Source organism: Micropterus salmoides, unplaced genomic scaffold (genome assembly GCF_014851395.1).
Source record: "Micropterus salmoides isolate LMB-PRFRI ecotype aquatic unplaced genomic scaffold, ASM1485139v1 Ms_hic_scaffold_18, whole genome shotgun sequence".
NCBI lineage: Eukaryota > Metazoa > Chordata > Actinopteri > Centrarchiformes > Centrarchidae > Micropterus > Micropterus salmoides.
Window position 1 is genome coordinate 20,025,992 of NW_024040928.1, and position 23,159 is coordinate 20,049,150.

At 39.8% G+C, this 23,159-nt stretch overlaps 3 protein-coding genes across 3 annotated transcripts in view; 2 read left to right on the top strand and 1 right to left on the bottom strand.

Moving 5' to 3' along the window:
• The first annotated feature begins 35 nt into the window (after positions 1 to 35).
• Positions 36 to 2,060, top strand: LOC119908809 (NADH dehydrogenase [ubiquinone] 1 beta subcomplex subunit 1-like). Its single transcript, XM_038726681.1, has 3 exons — positions 36 to 183; positions 1,284 to 1,428; positions 1,860 to 2,060. Exons 2-3 carry the CDS (start codon positions 1,289 to 1,291, stop codon positions 1,894 to 1,896), a joined length of 177 nt encoding a protein of 58 aa, XP_038582609.1. The 5' UTR covers positions 36 to 183; positions 1,284 to 1,288; the 3' UTR covers positions 1,897 to 2,060.
• A 49-nt stretch (positions 2,061 to 2,109) lies between these two features.
• On the bottom strand, positions 2,110 to 7,903 carry riox1 (ribosomal oxygenase 1). Its single transcript, XM_038726680.1, has 15 exons — positions 7,777 to 7,903; positions 7,438 to 7,584; positions 7,121 to 7,257; positions 6,786 to 6,885; positions 6,182 to 6,295; positions 5,726 to 5,832; positions 5,531 to 5,638; positions 5,204 to 5,238; positions 4,757 to 4,935; positions 3,614 to 3,718; positions 3,375 to 3,516; positions 3,094 to 3,214; positions 2,806 to 2,905; positions 2,609 to 2,695; positions 2,110 to 2,367 (listed from the first exon to the last, which is right to left on the bottom strand). The coding sequence occupies exons 1-15, from the start codon at positions 7,849 to 7,851 to the stop codon at positions 2,308 to 2,310; spliced, it is 1,617 nt and encodes a 538-aa protein (XP_038582608.1). The 5' UTR covers positions 7,852 to 7,903; the 3' UTR covers positions 2,110 to 2,307.
• Positions 7,904 to 9,974: 2,071 nt separating this feature from the next.
• Positions 9,975 to 23,159, top strand: part of extl3 (exostosin-like glycosyltransferase 3) — a 32,729-nt gene continuing 19,544 nt past the window's right edge. The window contains exon 1 of the mRNA XM_038726329.1: positions 9,975 to 10,179. The gene's annotated coding sequence lies outside the window, so the exon portion shown is untranslated. The remainder of the gene's footprint in view (positions 10,180 to 23,159) is intronic.

Here is a 23,159-nt window from a genome sequence, read left to right on the forward strand (position 1 = left end):
TAATATTTTCAATCCATAACGCTAGGTTGTACGTGATGCAATCACCCACCACTAAGGCCATTACGCTAATAGTGGTGTTTTTATTGTTGAAGTACCACTGCCGTGTTTGCACAGTTGGTAGAGTCCAATGTCCTCTGCCTGGTGAATGAAGTGCTGAAGGCCACGGCTTGGTGTAAACAGAAGGTAATATTTTAGATATCCCAACGTCGTGACTCTTAATTGTTTGAGTAATTGTGCTCTAATGGGTTACCTGTGCTAAACACAACTAACACTCTTTTTTCTACAGGGAAGCCATTCTCTACGAAAACCCGACACCTATTGCTAATGCTAACTAGCTGACGTTAAATGATAGCTAGCCAGTAGCTGCTGGCTGTGGTGCTTAGTTGGTGTTGCAAAATATATTTTCAGTGTCTTAGCTTCATTTTGTGGGTAAGCTGGTTATAATGTTATTCCCACTGCAAATGGGGAAATGAGAGCTACACCATATATGGTTTGAAGTAATCTTTGTTACACTCGCTGCTTGTGTGTGTGAATATAACTACATAAAAGTTATAATTAATTATGTTTGGAGATTGCCCTGACCTTCCACCAATCAGCTAATAGCGCTGCCTGTTAGCAACAGTGAAATATCTACAGACCTCCTTGCCCTAAAGTATTTGTCTGTCCACACAAGTATGCTTGTCCAAAGGCTAAGGCTTTTACTTACTTACTAGTTTCAATTGTGTAATCCTATCAATTCCCAATCAGCAGCTTTATTTGTGCAATGACCTTAGTGTCACAATAGTTTTGAGGAGGTCCCATATATAAACATGGCTTGTCCTAAAACAATTGGTAGGTCTTTCTCCTGTATAGGTTCGCAGATGTGATGGGGAGATTGTCATTTTATTTTGGATTATCTTTTCAAGCAGGGCCAGTATGATGCCACCTTCTGCAAAACATTATAGTCTATTTCTACTCATTTCAGTGTCACTTTTCCAATGTCCAAATTGGCTGGCAGAGCAACCTACATGGCTTAGGGTTTTCAGCAACAGGAGCAGTAAAATATATTACACTGGCCCCATGTTATGTGGGTACTTAAATGTAACCAGTATGATTACCAGATCTACACTGCAGAGAAGCTACATCAATGCCATGATCTTTATTAGTAATGTCACAATTTTTTTTAGATTACCTGTAATGATTCTCTGTTTTAAGCATGTGGGAAATTGAACTGATTTATATCAAAGTGGAAAGAAATCAGTGCCACAGAGTTGTTACAGTGTGTCTTCCGCTTGCTTCTGTAGGAACCATGGTGAACTTTGTAGCACTTGCCCGGGAGCATTGGGTGAACATACTGGTGCCCATGGGCTTTGTGATTGGATGGTACCTTGACAAACAACAGGACCAAAAGTTGACAGCATTCAGGAACAAAAGTGTTCTGTTCAGCAGGTAAAAATAAAACACACATTTCCACCTATGTTTAAAAGGTAAAAAGTCATGTGATGATTTTTGCTACTGCATACGCATTTACCCACAGTTTAAACAAATTACTATGCAAATAAGTCAGCAGAATGAATGCTCAGCGACAAAGGGAAAACATGTACCCAAAACACAGTTACAGTACTCCACTATGGTAAACCCCACCAAATATTTATTAGATGGCACACATTTTAGTGTGGTACCAAAAAGAACATTACAGCTCGTAGTTTTGTGCTTTACCTTGTCCATTTTCCTGTGTCTAAGCCACTGTAAACATAAAATCTTATTATAATTTGCTATTTTTGTATTTGATTGTGCTATCAAGCATTTCAATACCAATTTAATGTCATTGTTACTCTGGGTGTAAGCTTATGCAATTTCCTAACTTCTGTTCTCTTTAGGGAGCTAAAGCCTGGTGAGGAGGTGACCTGGAAGTAAACTGCCCCTACATGGAATGTGTCCTGTCATCTGTGGTGTGAATGATCAGAATGAAATCAGAATATTTAAGAAGACGTATCTCTGTTTTTGAGTTGGATCAACCAATAATCTTTACTATTATGTGTTGTATCAGCCATTAATAAAAATGCCCTTTCTCATCAAAATCATTTGGTACATGTTGATGATGTTGGTTTCCAAATATGACAATTTAAATTTTGTTTTTTAAACTGGTTTATTTGATGCGGAACAGAAAGAAAATTCATAAATGGATTGCTTTGAATGACTGCAGTAAAGGTAATGATGACTACATGGGACAAAGAAGTGGTTTGTATTAAAGATCTTATTTAGCACAGTCAAAGTCAATTTGAATCTATTCATGCAGTCAGCGTGACTGAAGGATCTGTGGCCACACTACAGAGGTTCTGCAGTGTGGATAATTCCCCTCTCAAAAAGAAGCTCAGCCAAAGTGATCTGGGGGGGTAAAAGAAAACCATTTGAGTAACAACTAAAATAACACAGGCTCATATTTATCATTTTGAATAAAGATCCATGTAAAATGAGATGGTGAGAGTGACATTGTCTGTTACCAAAAGACTTGCATAAATTGGCAATGCAAGACCCCTCCCACCAAAACACGACTGTACACAGAACAGAAACAATACATGAATGTAGAGTATCACATCACAGCTCCAAGTGTATACATAAAACATACCCTGTCCTCTGCAGAATCACATGGGAAACTTCCCACTGTCACAAATTTGGGATATGAATGGATCAGAAACTCAATGGCATCTGTGTACTGAAAGAAAAAGAAGTATACAGTAACATCAGTAAGAAAAAAAAACTTACGTCAGAACATCAATAAGAAACTATGTACAAGACACGATTTTCACAGATCTTCAAATATACCTCTGCTTTTACTTCAAAACTCTTGAGCTCCTCTTTGTGGTAAACTCTGGAGTTGTCTGTCGTGTAGTAAAGATGAACAGCTTCTCCATCGCTGCATAACCTGGGGAGAGAGTGAGCTTATAAGCCAAATCGCTTGATAAACTTACATTGCCTTTTTACATGTCTGCTTTAATGGATCATTGAAGCAGGTGTTGTTGACAACATACAGTCAAAGACCATATACTCCACATTTTGAATAGTCCATTCCAAACCTGCATGGTGTGAATGTGCTTTGAAATGTAAGAATACCTGGCACATCCAGCACGCAGGACTCTGACGCGGGTCTGGGTAGTGATGTGTGCGCCTACATCCATAACTTGCCCACACTCCCACCTAGCAGGCGCTCCTTTCACACTGGTGGCCAACTCCTCTGTGGGAGATGGCGTGAAATATTCTGAATCAGAAAAGTTCTGCATCTCATGCGGCACAATTTTAAAGCATGGACACTTTCATGGAATAGCACAGTTTTCCTCTGAATTAACTGAATTGAAAGGGAGTTCATTCCCAAAACCCAAGTATCCGTCAGATACCTGGAGTGAGCATGGGAGGAAGACAATCATGGAGGAAGTCTCTGGCTTTCTGATCCACAGCAGCATCGACCGGGGCATAATTGGTTAGCTTCTTCATCAGACTCTCAATCCGCGAGAAGAATTTTGTCCTGCGTGGGTCATCCTACACACACACACACACACACACACCTGATCAATAAGCCAAAGTTGGTGATGGTGATGGGATGTGACAAGTAAATACACAATAACTGATTAATTACCTTGTCAGAGTTCTGCACTCCCATGTATGTGAGGTAGTCAAGAGGTAAGCCCTGTCTGAACTCCACATCCTCCTCCAATGCTATATCCAATGCTGCCGGAACCACCTGAAAAAAGTGGAAAGACCAAAAAAGGTGGATAGAAAAACATAATGGAAAAACTGTCTAAACTTGCTGATGGTAGGCCGAGAGGCTGAGAAAAACAATATCAAACACCAGAAATTATTAGAACCATCTTTCTCTTAAGTCCATATACATGTACTGATTGTTTATACAGTAGTTTTCATTCATGTGGTTTAGTTTGATGAATATCCAACATATTAAACAGCCAGCGGACTACGCTTCGTTAACTTTACTTTTAGTGATAACAGGTTTCTTGTAATTTGGGTTACGTCGTCTTGTTTTTGTCTTAACTGGTGAAGAGTGCTCATTGCTAAGGTGTTTCTGCAGCCTTAGTCAGTTCGTGGGGTGATAATGAAACATTTTTTCCATGGATTATCTCCTGATTTAAAGTTGCTGCAAACGTAAAATGCATAATTTCCCGGGCAAATGCACTTCAACAGAAAATGTAAAAATGTTATTTTACCCATGCCCAATTGCTGTACTTTGTGAAGCACTTAGGTTTCTGATCAGAGCCTTAGCCTTCATCTGTAGGTGTTATTTTTAAACAAAATTTTTTAATGATAATCCCCAGGGCTGTTGTACTTTGGATTTTGTCTTTGCTGCAGAGCACTCATTGCTGTGGTGTTTTATGCATTGCACAATCTGCAGATTAACAGTTTGGGTTAATTTCCCATGGATTTGTTGAACCACATGTCTTACCACAGCATTTCTTCTTCTTTTTAAAAGAAACGCTGATGCTGCAGTAGCAAACAAACAAATGCACAATTTTGCTGCGGGCCCAAGTACTTTTTCTAGGAAGAACTGAATGTGTTTAGATCAGCAAATGTTTTCATAAAGTGGCTACAAGAATAAATGACATTAATTAATTTAATTTTACACAAGCTCTTACACTATACCTGTCAAAATAATCCAATAACTGTTTCATGTAAAAAAAATAATTGGCATCTTCATGCCCCGATGCTACCTTTTTTTTTTTTTGACCATGTAGCTTTCCGATTAGAGCCTTGGTCACAGGGTATTTACCTTCTGTAGCAGATCCCCCCAGCTGTTTTTCTGATAAGAAGAGATGGTGATGTGGAGCGAGTGAGCATCGGGGAGGCAGTCGCCCTGGTGGATGAATCCTCGGGGAAAGTAGAGGAGATCCCCAGCTTCTAGCACGACTTCCAGGATCGGCTTCCCAATGTCTGCCTGATCATAGTTTGCTGGAGAGGAAACGCAAAGCAGTCATGTCTGAGAATGGGTGGCTGTCTGCTTTACGGTTTATCAGCTCTGAAGAGATCATGTTGGGACCCCCTTAAGTATTAGCAATTCCTTCATATTCGTACCTTCCTCTGTGTAAATATGTGTAAAGCCAATACTGTACAGTAAATAGTTCCCTTTAAATCCTGTTCCCAACCAAAGTGAAACAATTTAGCTAATCCTTTATTTCACAAGAAAAAAAGTATGAACAAACTCATTTATTTTACTCACGACTTGAAAACACAGGTAAGACTTCATCTTCCGTCCTAAGAAAAAGTCAGAAAAATAAAAAACTCATCACAGACTGTTTCTTAGTATCAATCCCTGACTTATTTACTGATTTAGATCAAACTACTCAGAAAACATTGTTTAGTGTATCATGAGCCACATATGATAAATGTAGTGCATAAAAAGCACACTGGTGCATCTTGCTAGAAAAACCTACAGATTTATAAAATAAATAAAAGGTTTCATTTTATTTTCTGTATTGCTAATGTGGCAAAAGCAAGCTGGTGTGAATTTAACTGCTCTTTTGAACAGTTGCTCACTGTTTCTCACCTTGGGTTGTACACCCTCCAATGTTTCTTCCCCTCCAGCTGAACCACAAAAGCCTCAATGTCGTCGTAATGTGGAGCAAAGCCTTGTGTTCCAGGTGGTGTCAGGTATCTGGTTAAAAGGAAAACACACATTCAACGGAAATTGATAGCACTCAAAAAATAGTTTGCCGAGATAACTGCTGTCCTAGATACGTACATGTTGGCTCCTGCCATGCTGCCAAACTGCTCTTGAAGGATGGACAACACGCCCCACACTGTGCAGGAGAAAGCCTGGGGATTCAGCATGCGGATGGAGCAGCCATTCTGGGAAACAGAGATCCGATGATGATTATTAATCTACAATGAGAGCGCTGTGCAGATGGTGTACTGATAAAGCTAATACACTTAACACAAAATTACTTGCAGCACAGAAAATATTAAAATTAATATATTACTTCATACATAAACATGCATCTAAAATCTTTTTAATGAATGTGCTCCTAGAAAATGTAATGGCCCCCACAGAGAAAGACAGTGCAGCTTACTCACTGCAAAGGGCCCAATTATAAGGAATGTAATTCAAGACCATTAAAATGCAGAATCACAGTAATGCTACATTAGAAATAAGCACATACTGTAAACAGATCTGCTGCCTGCATCAGTGTTGCCTTACCTCATAGAACTCCCACACAGTGAACGGCAGAGCTCTCCCTGGAGGATTGTGCGTCTCCCTAGTGCCGTTGGTGTAGCTCGTGACATCCAGGTTCACGCCATACTGAACATCCTCCTTAAATTCAACAACGCACACATGTAGTTCAGTGTGACAGATATCCGTCTTCATTCAGGTTTTTATTGTTGTTGTTTTTTTTAAATCAACTATTAAAGAACATAATGCAAAACACGACCAAATCTTGCAGTTAATCATTGAAGAACAGGTAACACAACAAATGTGGGCACACAGCTAATATAAATAATATAAGTACAAAGACCATACAAATAAAATACAACATAATATACAACAAAACATATTTTTACTTCATATTGTTAGATAGATAGATAGATAGATAGATAGATAGATATGCATGAAGACACATGCTTCTTTTTTTAATTCTTTCATCCATGAGTCTTTCAGTGTTTTGACATTTTACTGGTATATGACAATACCCATATATGTTAATAAGATTTGTCTTGATAACATGCCAACAAATTGCAACACAGCTTAGGAAATGATTGATAAATAAAGGATGGATGAGGGTCAAAGTAATATTGATCCTTACCTCTCTTAATATGCGATCAAACTCCGCTGTAGAGAACAGTCCTTTGTAGTAATTGGGATTCTTACGTTGAACAAGAATGGGCTTCTTTTCCCATGTTTCCCTTTGGAAATAGGAAAAATATTAGCTGGTGAAGGCTTCTAGAAATAGATGCCACCTTGTACAGGGGGTATTATTTAAAGTTGTCTGTATTGTTGTAATTTTGGACTAAAAACCTTCTTAATCCATTGTGTGACCCCAGTGTTTGCTGTGCTACAGCCTAATATTTGCATTTATATGACTGCTCAGAGTTAATGCACATTTACAGACAGAAACACTGCCAACACACTCATCTGTACCTGAAGAAGGACTTGGCAGGAATAGGGTTGATGAGCCACTGGAACAGCTTGCTCGCTCTCTCCTTGCTGTTGCTGACTTTCGCCAGGTTGGCCAGCAAAGCCTCTAAATCCTCACCATCTCCGTTTACACACTCCTCCTGCATTTGAAGAATAAAGACTCCATGAACCTTAACGGTATAGTACAATCTTTTCAGGGTCACAAGAAATACTACTACTACTACTAATAATAATAATACTGACATTAACATGCGATGTGGCCCTGAACATAGCACTCCATAGCATCTAACTTTGTATCTTTGCGGCAGGTACACACTTACTTCTGTAACTCCCTTAAGGCTCTCCTCTCTTTGTGCAGACTTTAGGAGTTTCTTTCGCATTTTCTTCCTTTCAGGCTTTAATTGAGCTTTAACTGTGTTGACCTTACTGGCCCCATTCTCCTTTTTCCTTTTCTTCTTATTTGCCACCTAGAACATCATATACACAGTTAACATACGGCTAAACAAAGTTAAGCCAGTCTGGAGAAATGAAGAGCAGGTAACATGGTGTAATATTACACTAGCTATCAGGAAGAATATGTTCCTCCTGCAGATGTGACAGACTCGTCTATCACAGCGCAGAGCACCGGGCACTGAACCAATATCGACCTTGTATTTTACCTGCAGGGGAGGCTTAGCAGCGTCTGCTGAAATCGTTTGATACAAAGCAAAAGCAGACATGTGTTTTCTCTCCATTTTTCAGTTCATACGTCATCACTCTGCGACTGTGTGTCCCTCTTCTTCTAGGGCCGTTTCTGTAATTTGCCTCTCTAGTGGACTCACTACTGCCACACATAGACATGTACTGCAAGTTACAGCCCAGCTTCATAGAACCGTCTGAACTTGTGTTTTTGTTAACACAATGAAGGAAAGGGGGAAACAAAAGAAAACATAATATGACCTCTTTCAACAAATGCATTAATCAGATTTTTTTCAAAATACATGTAAAAGGGAACAAACAGAAAATGAGATGAACACAAGAACACTTACATATAGTCCATGATAGTATAGAAATGGTTAAAAAAACAAAAACAAAAAAACAGCATATACGTACATTAAGAAATTATGTAGATTATATTTTTCCCTTAATTATAAATGAGCAAGACAGTGCAATGGTCCATCAAGCTATAGTTGCGGACTAATAAAAGATTCTGGAAACAACAAAGGCTGGTATGTTTTGCTCAATGTCAATAAACAGAAGAAAGTAAACAATTATTATCAGATTTAGGCCTGTTTATTTTTATATACATTCTCTGCCAGAATTACAAACTTGGCTGCCTTTTAAAATAAATTTTCTTCATATTGCATGTCTCGTGTGTAATGCAAGTTTATAACTGAAGTATTATAATCCATAATCTGTTATGCATTTAAGCAAGCGCTTCTGACATGTCGTCATAATTGTAAAAGTGATTTGTTTCTGTACATTTGTACATTTCCCATTAACGGCATCCTTGTTTATGGGCTTTGCCGTACTGTTGTGCTTTTTGTTTTAAATTTTTCATGAACAATTTGCTTCATACAAACAATCAGGCAAAGAAGTATTTTGCAATACAGTACTGAATACATAACAAAAGCAGAAACACAAAATATCCTGAAGAGGTGCTGAGATCAACAAGTCTGAGGTCCGTGCACATGATTCAAATCAGCAACAAATATGTGACATAAAATAAATAAAACATGAATAAAACAATTACAACTTTTCAACAACTATTTCAATGAACAAATGAACACAAAATAATAATGTCTCACAGAAAGATGATCATGTTTGTAGTTATTAGGTGCGTTCGAGATGACTGCGGCTGTCATTCGCAAACTTGATGGTCACACGTGAGTTGCAGGTGACTGCAAGGGTGTGGAATAAAAACGGTGCTGTCAAGTCGGACACATTCTACCTGGCTGAGCTTACTGTGAGCTGAGATCAATGACTGATCTTGCGGCGTTTTTCTTTCCAAATGCCACAAGATCAGTTATTGATGTCAGCTCACCAGACAAAAGTGTGGTTCTAGCGACGTTTTAATGTCATGTGACATGGTGCCGTTTTGCAGCGCATGCAAAATTCGGACACAATTTCTAACCAGCATGCCCTATTTTAAGTTCTGCATGTTTCACATTAAGTCAGCACTGCACAGCACCGCATGAAGTTAAACGCACTTATTGATTTGGTTTGAAGTTTTAGTGACATCTGGTGGAAAGGGTTGTGAATTGCATCCAACTGCTCACTCACCGCTCACCCCTCCCTTTGCAAGCGGTAGGAGAAGCTATGGTGGCCGACACGGTCTGTTGGCTCTTGTGCTAAACAAATAATACATGTGGTCCTCCATTTGTCCACATTTCATGTCTCTTCTTGCTTCTAACAAACCAGATGACTACAACTACTATTTCTTCTTCTCATATTCTTCGTATGTATTCAACATATTGAAGAAACTCGCTCACCCACGGTGTATGCAGATATAAATGGCTCATTCTGAGATAACAAAAACATGTTCATTAACTGTTCGTTAAGGTCTTTATACACCACGGAAAAAAATATTTTGTATATTATATTGCATTTTTGAAAATAGATATATTACACATTGGACGTTTAAACATATGATCAACTATCATATATTTTATAACTTCGTATTATCTTATATTTATTATACATGTGAAATATATAATCATACATTATTATATATTTTGTTATAAACAAGCTTTGTCCCCTTAAGTGTCACTGCATTAGTACCCACACTGACCACTAGGTGGAGCATTCTCCCAATATTTTAAGCATTTGAATTGGAAGTTTAAGCAACACCGTTTCCCACAATGCTTTGCGGCGGGCTGTCGGTGCTGTTTGTCCAGCCGTAGCTCCAACAATGCAGCTTTTAATGGTGCTGTGAGCGGTGCGAACTGAAAACGCTGCAGCACCGCAGGCTTGTCCGGAGACTGCAGTCGTACAAATCCAGCACAACGACGTTTTTACGGTTTGACAAACCCGCCGGGCGGCTGTGACTCAGTTTTTAAGACATCCTGCACTCTTCGGCTGGGGTGAGTAGCTGCTGAAGCTAACATCGGTCTGCCAGTGTAGTAGAGAGCAAAATTGTTATGACCATTGCTGGCTAGCAGGCTAGCTAATTGGCCAGATGAGACTTATGGACTCTTGTGTCTTTCCGCTACAATCCCCCTGTGTGTTTTTTTTATTGTGTCTTAGATGCAGAATTTATAAGTGGTGTAAATGGAAATGGTTGGTAGTTTTTTCAAAGTCTTTGAGGCTGTTGAGTCGTCCCCTGTGGTCGCTGCAAGTCGTGAGTCTGTTTTGCTTTGATCTCGGCTGAGGCACACGTCAACCAAGCCGGTGTAGTCGGCGCTTTGCTTGTATGTGGCTGCCATGAGCTGGCCAAAAAAATGTTGGTCTTCTACATGCATTTTTAATATTTGGTTGTCAAAACCACCACCCGAAAACGTGCCGCTCGTTTACTATGTGAGAAAATGTCACGCATAACTCCATTGACAAAAAACTGGCAATTTATTGTCGAGTCTGCTTACTGGCAAGCGTACATAACTGGCGTGGTAATTTATGCTGAAAAGCATAATGAACTTATGATTGAGGCAACATGCTTTAATGCACCGACAAACGTTTGTGCGACGTACTGTCCGTCATTTTATATATTATTGCAGGCAAACTGTTATTACTGCTATGATAAGTGACGATCCAATTATAAAACTAAATGATTGGAAATAGAAGTTCTGTTTGCACTGTTAGGATAAAGACTAGGGTTTCTGTCTACTAATAAAATATGTTAGAATAAGTTTCTGCCAAGTGTTTCATGTCTAGTCTTACTAGACTCTCAGTATAACGCAGTGCAATTGAACAGCACCATCAATGACAGTCTTCTAAATCTTCCAGAAAACTGAATCTCTAAAACACCAAAATCTGACCATTACAACCTACATGGCTGTTACATTAGACTGCATTGGTTTACCTATCTGCACCTCAAACTGGAAACTGAGTGCAGATGTTGTGTAATTTGCATTGTGGCAATCAACCAATGACTGATGGGACAGAGGAGCTTAGCACAACCTCTGCAAGCTTTCTCCTCCACACACAGAATATGAGTTGAAAGAGGGGAGCCTGGGAAATGTAGCCCAGTAGCTACTATTAAGGCCAGGCTTAGCCAGCATGTTTGTGGGAACACTGAGGTTACTTCCTGGGGGCACTGCTTTTATAACATGTTTCAGTAACCAGTAAATCGTTTTCACTCAGATTTCTAAGCCCAAAGTTGAGCACTTAACAGCGGCTTTGCCGGAGTTGTTGGCTCGAAACTGTGTGCTCAGTTTAATGTGGCTGTAAGGGATTGTGTGCCTCATCAGAGAATGCCTTTGTACATTTTCACTTGACAGGAGGATGCTTTTGTCAAATCTTAATTCTTTAATACACAATAGGTAATGAGTTAACTGCATGAGTCACGTTTAAGTGTTTCAATATGTTATTAATGAAGTCTCTCAAAGTCTGAAAAATGGTGGGAAAACAAAGTTGCTGAGCCTGAACATATACTGTGCATGCACTGTCCTTGAATATGATGATGTAAAGAAAACTAAAAAGGGACTGCAGGGAATTTGTTGTTCACCTATAGAGGCAGCAGAAGTTCAGATTTCACGTCGCTGTATTTCCTCACTTCCAAACCAAATATTCATCACGCTTTAAATATCAGTTATATTTGTCTTGTGTTATTAGATTTCTAAATGTCTGTGTGAGATGTTGAGGGCTGTAACCTAAGGCCGAGGTGTTGATTGTAGTTTTTGTAGGTCAGTTGCCTCCCATATAGTTAGTGCTACAGCCTGACAATGTGTTACTGCCGATGCTAGTGTTGGTTACAGATTGGTGTTTTTATTTGCAGGCATTCCACTCTCTCTGATATTCTGCTTGGATATATAAACAGCACTATGTTATTTCAATGTTTGGCAATGAAGGCTTATTTTTTTGGTCAAACTCGAACAAATGTCAGTGTAGATCTGTCCAGAACAAGGATGCTCATGTTGATTTATATATATATCATTTTGTTTATATCCATCCATCCATCGTCAACCGCTTATCCTGCGTACAGGGTCACAGGGCATTTTTATATATATATATAAAAATTAACAAAACATCAAGGAGCCAGTTGTATGATTTGAACTCCCCCTTGTTGTGGTCAGATTGGGCCACAGCATGCATTAACACGGACTGTATGGGGGACACTGTGCATCCCACTGTGGTCACGGATATTGATGTTTTTCTCATAGGCATGTGATTGCCACGCTGTCTTTGAATTATGTTTATTCCTGTGTGGTCACATAGTAATGAACAAATGCCACAATGCAGAATAATGGGAAAATCAGCCTTTCATTAAGTGACAAGGTGCTTGTAGACATGCTGCCCTCATTAAACACTTGGGTGCCCACCAGATGCCGCGATTTACAGAATTTGTATGTGTATGGGGCCTTCTAGTGCCATAATTAGTTCTGTTTGATCAATGTGGAATATTTTGGCCTGATACAGATGGTGATAATTGGACAAAAAAAAACTAGTTCCCATTGAGTTGCTAGATGTCATAGCAGCTTTTTGAAAGGCATTTTCTTCTGTGGGTGCTGATGACGAAATACAAACGTTCCCGTTTCAAAATCATTTTACCACATTATTTTAAGCATCTATAATTGGCATTTTTAATAACAATGTATCAAAAGACAATGTGAAAACGTGTGACATTGTGAATGGGGTCGTTTGTAGTGATGAACATAAGAGAATTATCACCTGAATCTGCAGCTCCCCACTGAGCTTCCACTCCTTGTTGAGCTGTCCAGTCCACAACTTTACTGTTTTCAGCAGCACTGAAGCTCTAAAAACCCACTGTACACACTACCTGCTCAGCACCAAATGGCAGGCAGACACAGTTAGCAACTAGTTGGTGAACTTACTGTAGCATTTAGCAGCGATAGAGCCAGATATTTCTCTCAGGAGTTGGTAGAGACCAAAAATGGAGCTATTGGACTTGCACTTGGAAATGCAAACACGACTCAAAATGATAAGGATGTTATTCTGTAACTGCTGGATGTATAAACAAGCAGCTATTTGTTAACAAGTTTGTCACACAAACTTAAAATTTGATATACTGTGTTCCTGATTCTGCTACCCCCCAAATGGCCAAAAAAATCACATTTGTGAGATATAAGGTATCATCTGACAAAAAGACTCATAAAGAGTGTGCTCTTAAATAATTAATTATTAGTCATTTAGCTGATGCTTTTATTCAAAGCAATGTACAATTGCTATATACATATACATGCCTTTTTATACCAGGAAAAGCACAGATGTAACTGGTGACAGTATTGATGCTTTTCTCCATTGAATTGCCCCAGTAACCCATGTCAGTGAACCAGCATGCACAATGCCAATGCCCTGTGACATGTTTTTCCATGATGACATGTCAGAGTGTCTGCTTAGTAAAAAAAAAAAAAAGGTTTGTGTGAATAGCCAACAGAACTTGAGCTAAATATGAAGAAAAATAAACTCCACTTTCATCTGCGGTCAAAGGCAACTGAGAAAAGGTGCCGGTATACATATATTAATATTTAGTTAGATATGATGGGTTGACCTCACTCTCGCTGTATTAATAGGCTGTTTTAACTTTGGTGGAGGCATTTGGCAACCAGGCTGTAGACTAGCTGGCAAGGGACAGTTAGAACACCTTAACTCTCCAATCAGCGCTTTAAAGGACAACTAAAACCTCCCTTCTCATGGAGGTCCCTGCCTCTGAATTAAAGGGTAATTTCAGTTTTTTTCCCTATTTTCACACTTTTTTTCAAAATGACTAGTAGGTACTAAAGCCCCTTTTCCACCGCATGGTACCAGCTCGACTGGCCTCGACTCAACTCGCCTTTTCTTTGGATTTCCATTGTGGAAAAGTTGTAGCTGCTACCAGGTACTTTTTTTCGTATAACCTCCGTTGAGGTTCCAAGTGAGCTGAGGCGATGCTAAAATCTGACGTAAAAAACACAGCAGACAACTGATTGGTCAAAGAGAATCGTCACTGTTCACTGGATCATCATTGCGTGCCCGACAGAGGTCAGCAACAGAAAGTTTTATATTTTACAACTTTCATACGTTATTTCATCACTAAATCCACTTCTGAGAAGTATTGAGTTGAGAAATCAGCTGTGTAGAAGTGATGGCGGAACAAAAATGTGCTTGAATATTTTCGGAGTTGAGGAGCTCCGCAAGTGGCTGCGGGGGAAGCCTGTGCCAACCCGCGGGAGGAGCGTGTGAGGCCGGCCAGCCGCCCGCTCACAGAGCCCTCTGCTCCCGCCGTCACACAGACCGCTGCAGCAACAACGGCAGAGGAAAACACAGCTGGAAGGTTTTCATACCGCTTATCTGTCTTTACATCCTGAGTAATGTTGAAACTCTTTAACTTAAAATAAGAGACAGCTGTGTGTAGGTCGCTGGTGTGTGTGTCGCATTGAACGTTACATCGCGGCAGGTGTGTGTGTGGCATTGCTATGACGACCAGCTACGTCGAGTGGTACTATCTGACATGGAAAAAGGGAGGACAGCAGACCAGAAGCGAGGTGAGGCGAGTTGAGGTTGTACTGGTAATGGAGAAACGGCAGAAAGGTTTTGGAATCCGCGTAGAAGATGGCTTCAGCGTTTCTTGCAATATCTCGCCTCTCGTGAGATTTCAGTAAGAATTGAGTGCTTGAGTGAGACTTCTGTTTCTTGATTTAAAAAAAAAAAAAAAGTGTCACCCATGGGGATTCTTTTTCATATGTTGTTAGACACCTTGTATAACATTCTGAGCCTGTCAGTGGCAAAAGAAGCACTTTTGTTTTGGACGTAATTTTGACAAGCACAATTGTCCCAAATTAATACTTTGCAGCCACTGCAGCAGGTTTGCAGCTGCCGGCTGAAGCCATCTACTGCACGGATCCCAAAACTTTTTGTACCTACTGGTCATTTTTACACCAAAATATGTGAAAGGGCACATGTCGAAAAATACAGAAATTATCCTTTAAAGACAGTTCAAACACCTTTTGGCTGGCATGTGGTTTGGTAGGGATGTTATGTTATGTAATATCAGGGGTGGAGTATACTTCTTTATTGCAGCCCTGATTTGTGATCCTAGTCTGATAAAAATTTCACAGGCCAGAGTAAGTGAATTTGGCTGCGGTGTTGAACTTTGAGCTTTGTGTATTAATTGCTGTGTTTGGAATGGGGGTCTGGCTCAATGACCAACTCTTGACTTCTGTCAAACTGTCCTGCTGTCATCTGAGAAAGTGCAGAAGTGTAGCTCTACTTGAAAAACTGAGTGTTCCCGGTGTGGAGGTGCGAGCTCTTCTACTCCAATGAGCATCTGCTTTAAGAAGCTGGAAAAGTTAGGCTATGTTAACCGAGGACAGCTTGTTCTGTATGTTTATTGAATAATAGCTGCAATTTTTTTGCATTAGGCAAGAGAGAAATTAATGGCATGAATAAGACTTCTGACAAGAACAGATGCAGCAGCTCATAGCTGTGAGAGGAGAAAAACGCTGGAGAGAGAGAGATGGACTAGTTTTATTTTTGGCAGAGTAAGTAAATGGCAGCTCCCTGTGACATGCCTGCTAGTCAAGCAGTATGATTTCTCAGCTCATGTTCCAAGCAACAGTATTTCCTCAAATAAAAGCACCTTTTGCCTACCTTCAGTGGATCTTGGTGTACGTCACTGCCAAGTTCAAGGTACCTGACGTATCGAAGCAAATAAACACTCAGTATTTGAATGTCAGCTAGGGTGGGGCGATGTCTTCTAAATTTTCATCGGACGATGTCTACAATGAAACATCGGGATGGACGATGTCATCGGGTGTGCGGGCGTGTGCACGCGTGCGTTGGGGGAAGCAGTCTTCTTATGTGCATGTGTTCTGACACAGGCTTCACTCGGTAAAAAAAAATTGATAGACTGTTAACTTACATTACAAATGGCGGTGCATGGACCAGATAAAGCAACAGTGAACACACAGAGATGTTGGTTTCAGTTGTTTGATAGGCCGACGTGCGGCTTACCTGCTGCCGTGATAACTGATCGTGGGTAGAAATATACGGGAAAAAGACAAATTCTCAGTGGAGCGAGTTTATAAAACATACTGCTGATGGAGAAAATGGAGCAGACGGGGGAGAGAGACAGAGAGAGGCGGGGCAAGCCGGGATGTTTACCTGAGGTGTAGGTGTGTGTGAGTGTGTCAGTGTGGGGAGAAGAGAATTCCGAGGCAGGTGCAAACCATACTTAAAAACAATAATAAGAATGTTCGTGGTCATTAAAACCTGCTTTCACAGGGTGTCTTAATGTGAAAAATAAAGATTTTTTTTTACAATTTGTGGTTTTACAATCACGATGCTGTCTCAACTTTGTGATGTCTGCCGGCCATCGCTGGACAATGGCATCATCTATGGGCCCAACCCTAGTGTCATCCCTTTCTCGAGATCTTTTTTTCCTGCAATATGAAAAAATACAGAACATTTCACCAGGTGTGTTATTCATGTACAGATACAAATATAACAACCATAGTTTTCATTATTTGGGTTCTTGAAAAGTCTGTCCTCTTCTAACAAAACCAAAAAAACCCTCCTACTTCTACAACATTTGGTTCAGCCCTCTGCCACCTCCTCCAGAAATCAGCTTGGACTCCTACACTTTCTGTTACACATTATGGGACTCTGACACCTGCATGGACAAGTGGAGAGAGAACAGGTGCAGTTGTGTGGTTTACATAAGCTACCATTTCTAGAGATGTCGGATTTGACATGCTTTGAAAAGAGCGCCATCTCTGTCAAAATTAGGGCCATCACTTTCTCTCACTGACTTTATTTTAGTTTTATTTTCTTACTTAAATGCTGAGTGGCGGCACACTCCTGCCATTTGTTGTTTCTGACATGCCGAGTTTAAGCCCACCTCATTTGCTAGGCTGAATGGGCGTTAACAACATGACTTAAAGTAGTGTGAATGCCCGATGTTGACACTCAGGTGCAATCTCTTTTGGGGTGGTACACTGCAATATAATTCTCCCATGTCAGGGGCTAATCACCCTGGCTCCCCTCCCACAATCCATCAGTGTCTGGAGGACGAAGCTTGCAGGGTTCTGGCAGCTGTTGTCAGGCTGAGTCAATCTGTTATGGTCTACGCCACCCTGCACAGGAGGAGGGAGAGGAAGAGCTCTCAGGAGGACACAGCAAGCAAGGCTGCTGCCACTGCTATGGCGAGATAACAAGAGGATTTATTTGTTAGGAGGGCAGGATTTCAGGGCTTGTGTGTTAATTTTGCTCTGTGTTGCCCACTAACTGTTTTCTCTGTAAAGTATTTGCAGGGGGAACCCAGAAGAAGGAGGAAGGAATTTTAAGTACACTTTTGAGATAGTGGTGCTAAAACAATTAGTCAATGGACTAAAATGAATGGCCAACAATTTTGATCATCATTTCAATAAGTCATTTATCAAGTAAAAAATGCCAAACATTATGTGGTTGAAGCTTTTCCAATGTGAGGATTAGCTGCTTTATTGTATTTTTATAAATTGAATATCTGTGTTTTCTGACATTTCATAGAGTAAATGTTGAAACAATAAACCAATAGATGATGAGTAATGAAAATAGCAAATGATGAATAGTATTGGAACAGTACTGGTATAACTGCATCCTTACCTCATAATGTCCATGACTAAACTGCCTTTACAGTCTGAAACCGTCCTCTGTATGTTTTATATTGTGCCCATGATGCCCAGTTTTTAACTCAAAGACATAAAGACAAAGACAAAAGATTTTCACCCTAACAGCATCAAAGTGATATATCTTTAAATTGGTCTTATTTAGGGAACGTGGACAGTACTCTGCGGATTTAAATCACTTTTGAGTGTTAGCCAGCTATTTTTCTGTGTGATTATCACGGCTTACAAACTAGTCCTGTTTATGGATTTAGCCAACATGCTGATATTGCGGGTCTGGCACAGAGTGGTTGTTGATGCTGGGAGAGGGAATTGGCAGAGACCTCACAATTAGATACAGTCGTCAAATATTTGAAGTCATACTTCCATTTGCAGACTGATTGGCGTGCAAAGCTATTCGCAACTTTTTGAGGGCAGACGGAGGTGAAAGGCACAATAACTTATTTTGTGTATTCTACTTCCTATGACATTTGTAGATGTAACACCACACTGAGGGGGAAATAAAGTAGACTGGTCAGTGAGGGAGTTTGAAGCTGCATACAAACCAGTAGGTGAACTGGAGGAGATACTGGGGGCTTCTGTTTTAAATAGCAGGAAACGCACAGGTGTAAGTAACTAGTAACTGTTCCATTTAGGTGTGCCAGTAAGCCCTGTAGATGAGCCTTTATGCCCCATACCATGGCCTTGACACATTTGTGGTATTTTTTACATCTGTTTTTGACAAGTCAGAGCATCTGGTGTTGGGGGGGGGGTGTGAAATGTTTCAATGTCACCACTAATGTTAGTCCCATATGTGGACAGTTGTTTGTGATGCTCTGCTTTAAACCTCTTCCTGTTCATTTGTAAAGGATTGTGTCAGTCAAGAGAGAAGTTCTGGCTGGTACTTTCCCCCTCATTGCTCCTCCTTCCTCTCTGAACATACCCACTCCAAAAAGGTTTTCTAGTGTACAGTGTAGCAACACATGACGTCATTTCATTGGTAGAAACTGTTTTGGCTTTAAGAGAAAATTGCTGTAGTAGTGGTAGTGCTGAACAGATAATGGAAATCGAAATTGCAACATGGCCTACTGCAATTATCAGATCGCAGGATTTGAAAATTGCAGTATTTGTTAAAGCCGAAATGTGTGTAAAAATACAATGTTAAATTAAATATTGTCTAGCTGCATAGATATCCCGGCCTACACATTATAGTCTACAGACTTAAGAAAACTTCTTTGTTTGATATAGATCCTTGCAAAAATCACACCATAATAATTTTTTGTCATTGAAAATAAGAATAAAGATTTAAATATGATCATTCCCCCTAATATCGCATATCGTATCGTATTTTTTCAAAATTTCAGTTTTCCCACAGCTCTAATGTTTTTTGGGTGGGTTTCAGGAAATGTAGAATCATTTAATAATCAGGAGATGAGGAGATTCAGTTGTTACATTTTCCATCTCCCATGTATCTCTTCTTAACGTGCGCCCTGCTTACATGTAGAAAGACGAGATCTCTGGACACTGTGTCTTGGTGCATCTTATTCAACTTTACCTAGATGTTGCTGCAGTGAGAGAAAGAAAGGGGTTTCTTTTGACACACGAGAGCCTCTGTTGCAGCGAACTTGACATGTATTCGATCACCGAATAGCTTCCACTCTGGAATACAAAAAGACTATTTCTTTTTTCCTGCCCTCATTCTTCTTCCTGTCTTGGACAAACTGTTGTAACACGGAGCTGTTGAAGTTCTTGTAGTTGTGATTGATTCACTTTGCTCCAGATAAAGCACGATTATAACCCAGGTGACTCATTAACGCGTCCCTGCCCTTCAAAATTGTGACATTTCAGCTTGTGAAATGTCTCAACCACTTGATTAATGAAAGCAATTTACTTTAATTTAACTCTGCGTTGATGAAGCAAGATATTTAAAATTCACCTGGTTAGAAAAATCTGGACAACCTGTCTTTATTATATGGTATAACTATGAAGGAAAAAATGCTAAGCTGAAATCCATAATGCTTATAGATATCCCTCTGAAGGAGGGAAATACTATTGATCCATTGGGATATAATTGCCTAATTTTTACACATTGAAATTGAAAAGCAACCCAAGAAAGAAAATAAAATGAATTTTTACGGAGTCTGTCAGAATTGATGATGGTGAAGTACTTACTGTACTTAGAAGTTATTTAGTGAGGGCTGAGGTGATATAAAGTAGCCTAACACAGATTTAGAGAGATCTGTGTTAGTCTAAAGAATGAAAATATAAGCATGAAAATATAAATATGAAACTGTTTTTGTTTCCGTTTTAGGTGATGCCTTACTTGTGTCTGCCATGGTGAGCCAGTGTATGACAGGCCTATTTGTAGCCTCCGACTCTTCTGTCCCTTTTCATCTCTGCCTGAAGCAATTATATAGACGCAAATGGTTAAATGAGTACCATGTGGCAGCCTGTAATTAGATTTTTGCTAATGAATGGGTCAAATGCCAGTTGCAGGCATTTGGGCACAGAAATTCCCTCTGAACACGAGGCTTGACAGTATAGTTGGTGCGTCACGACTAGTCACAGGACATGGCTGACAAGCTTGTTAGAACTTTGGTTATTGCCAAAAATTGCTTGTTCATGAGAGCTATTTATGAGATTCCCAGAATATTAGACCTGTTGAATACAGGAAATATTGGCTGGTCAATGCTGCTCAGAGGGAGGTTTACACAGCCACCTTTTTTAAATGTCAGCCTGAAAAAAACCTGTAAATTATGCTTCACCATGTTCAAAGAAGCGCTTAACCCTGAGTGTTATTATAAAGGAAACTAAACCAGGCTCGTTTAGGCAGAGCACAGTTTGGACATTTTGGGGAATAAACAAACATTTATTTTTTACACTATAAGTTGGCACTCAAATATTTATCATGTACGTTTCAAAAGATAATTCCTCCCTACTGAAAGTTAGAAAGTTAAATGTTGAGGAATATATTCTTAACAACTATTACATCGTCTGTAACTACATGTTCATGTAGTTTCTTCCCCTGATCAGTCAACAAAATCAGCTCCAGTGTCGCTGATTAATTCAGGAAGCTCATCAGCACCAGCTCTGTAGACTAATCAAGTAAGCTAGGTCAGTTAATTTATTTGCGGGAAAACAAACTGCACATCAACAACCTGAGAAGCAAATTTTTTTCTCTGCAGATGTGTCTTTTTCTTTCTCCTCTCTCTGTCACCCTGTCAGATTTTCTACACTGTTGGATAAAGTGAAAATTGTTGAAAACCAAGTCAATAGTTGCTACCGACATGTATTTAGGCATACTCTCTTTACAGAACTGGGAGACATGGGAAATTCAGGAAATACTCTCCACACCGACACATTAAAAAGACATTTAACTCTTGAGGCACACATTGATCGAACTCAGAGATGCTGTAGATAACGCCAGTAGCATTCCCGCTCATAAATTAAATTAATTAAGCAAACGACAGCTAAATACATGACCACGCTGTGCAGGCAGAGGAAAAGTCAGTGGAAAAAGCCAAGAAAATGATCAAATGCTGCTTTTCACATTACATCAAGTGCAATTGGTTGTGCATCTTGCCTGGAGTCTGTAACTTAAACACATTCCCTTCTCTTTCTTACCTTCCTCTGAGGACTGGCAAACTCTTATTCTAAGTCTTTTTGGTTTTTTTACATTAATTTAAATACACACTTAACTTTACTTTGGTTAAAAAAAGATTCAGTGAAAAACATCATGTATATTGGACTTCAAAAAGCAATACCAGTAGAACCATAATGAAAGGAACGAAAGGAGCAAAACAGCTGCAAATTGGCAACTTTGTTCTTTTTGTTTTTTGGGAGGAGCAAAGTAACAATGCTAACCAACCATTTTTGGGAAACTGAAAGGATACATAATTAAAATGTTTGCCTACTGTGTTTCTGGCAAAGAAAAGGCAAGTAGAAATTAAAACCACCAATGTTTACCCCTTTAGAAGTATTTAGCAGTTGGAGCTCATCAAATACACGAGCTGTTTAAAAAAAAAAAAAAAAAAGTCCTGTGTTTTTGTGTGTGTGTGTACGTACGTCTGTTCCAACTCTAATTGGCTGTCACATTCTCAATTCTCACCAACACAGTGAGAGTCTCTCCCCGCCTCAACCCTGCGTGGCAGCTCGTGCCACAGCAGTTTTACAGCAGAGGCTTCAGTGACAGATTAGCACTCGGTGCAAAGCCAGTGTGATGCGTTGGTTTATCACTCTCCCAGCCCTTACAAACACACAGCCTCGCCGCTGAAGATTGGTCAACAGATGTGTTCAAGTTGCCAGAGCAAAATTTTGGGATGCTGTGGGAGATCTTTCTTTGCATCCATTTTACATTTGTTTTACCTTGTATTGTGAAAGACGGACATTTGCAATCTCGCAAGGACATGGACACCTTTTTGTTTTTAAATTACTCTCCTGTGTAATCTTTGTCATATTGCGGGAGCTTTGGAGGCTGGAAGGCACCCAGGCCCATCTGTCATTATGAACTCATTCCTTCTCCCCCTCTCTTTCTCTGGTTATCTCTCTCTTTCTGTTTATCTACATCTCTCTCTGTCTCTGCTCGTGCAAAATGGTATTCGGCATAGTTATAAATACACATCGCCAGACACAAGTCGAGTGTGATGTTTGTTTCCATACAGCGGGGCAGTGAAGGGTGGGATTTCTGTCTGTCTACCTCCATTTGTCTCTCAGTCACTATTTAACGCGCACACTGCGAGATAAAGGTCAGCACGCTCATATATTTTGCACCGGGTAGTAGGCGGTCCACACGGAGGCTGATCTTAATTGCTTCTGCGCTGGGTCATCACTGCAGCGATACTCCTGATGATCAGAACGGCCTCATTGTCATAGTCTCTGCATCGTTAGAAAAAAATCAAAGGAACAGCAGGAAGCAGCTCCCAGCAGCATTACTGGAAGGTTTTCAGTGCTGATACAGGATGTGGTACTTAGTTTTTATGCTGTTATTAACACTGTAATGAACAAAACCTCTTTAATTACACTTGTATAAGAATTTAATTCAGCAGTTGAGGATGAACCTAGTGTGGTTTCTGTCTCCCTGGACTTTGTCAAATGTGGCCTCTCCATCTGATCCCCAGTAAAGGAAAATAAGAGCAACCATATAGTTTATTTTCTGTATTATTGTTGATGTTTTGTCCAAAACCCTTGAATGACATCTTGATATGAGTTGTTTTGTACAAATTTTAATAACCCCAGTATTCAGTGTAAACAAACGAAAGGTAAAAAAGGGGTTAAGAAGCAAAATCCTTGCATTTGATATAAGAAAGAGAATGAATTCCCAAAGAAGT

What these genes read in the sequence shown, in the direction of transcription:
- LOC119908809 (XM_038726681.1), top strand. Translation starts at nt 1,289, where the DNA reads ATGGTGAACTTTGTAGCACTTGCCCGGGAGCATTGGGTGAACATACTG. An exon ending in AAAAGTGTTCTGTTCAGCAG is followed by an intron (nt 1,429 to 1,859) that starts GTAAAAATAAAA and finishes TGTTCTCTTTAG; the next exon opens with GGAGCTAAAGCCTGGTGAGG.
- riox1 (XM_038726680.1), bottom strand. Translation starts at nt 7,851, where the DNA reads ATGGAGAGAAAACACATGTCTGCTTTTGCTTTGTATCAAACGATTTCA. An exon ending in TGGAGGGTGTACAACCCAAG is followed by an intron (nt 5,239 to 5,530) that starts GTGAGAAACAGT and finishes ACTTTTTCTTAG; the next exon opens with GACGGAAGATGAAGTCTTAC. An exon ending in GTGATTCTGCAGAGGACAGG is followed by an intron (nt 2,368 to 2,608) that starts GTATGTTTTATG and finishes TTACCCCCCCAG; the next exon opens with ATCACTTTGGCTGAGCTTCT.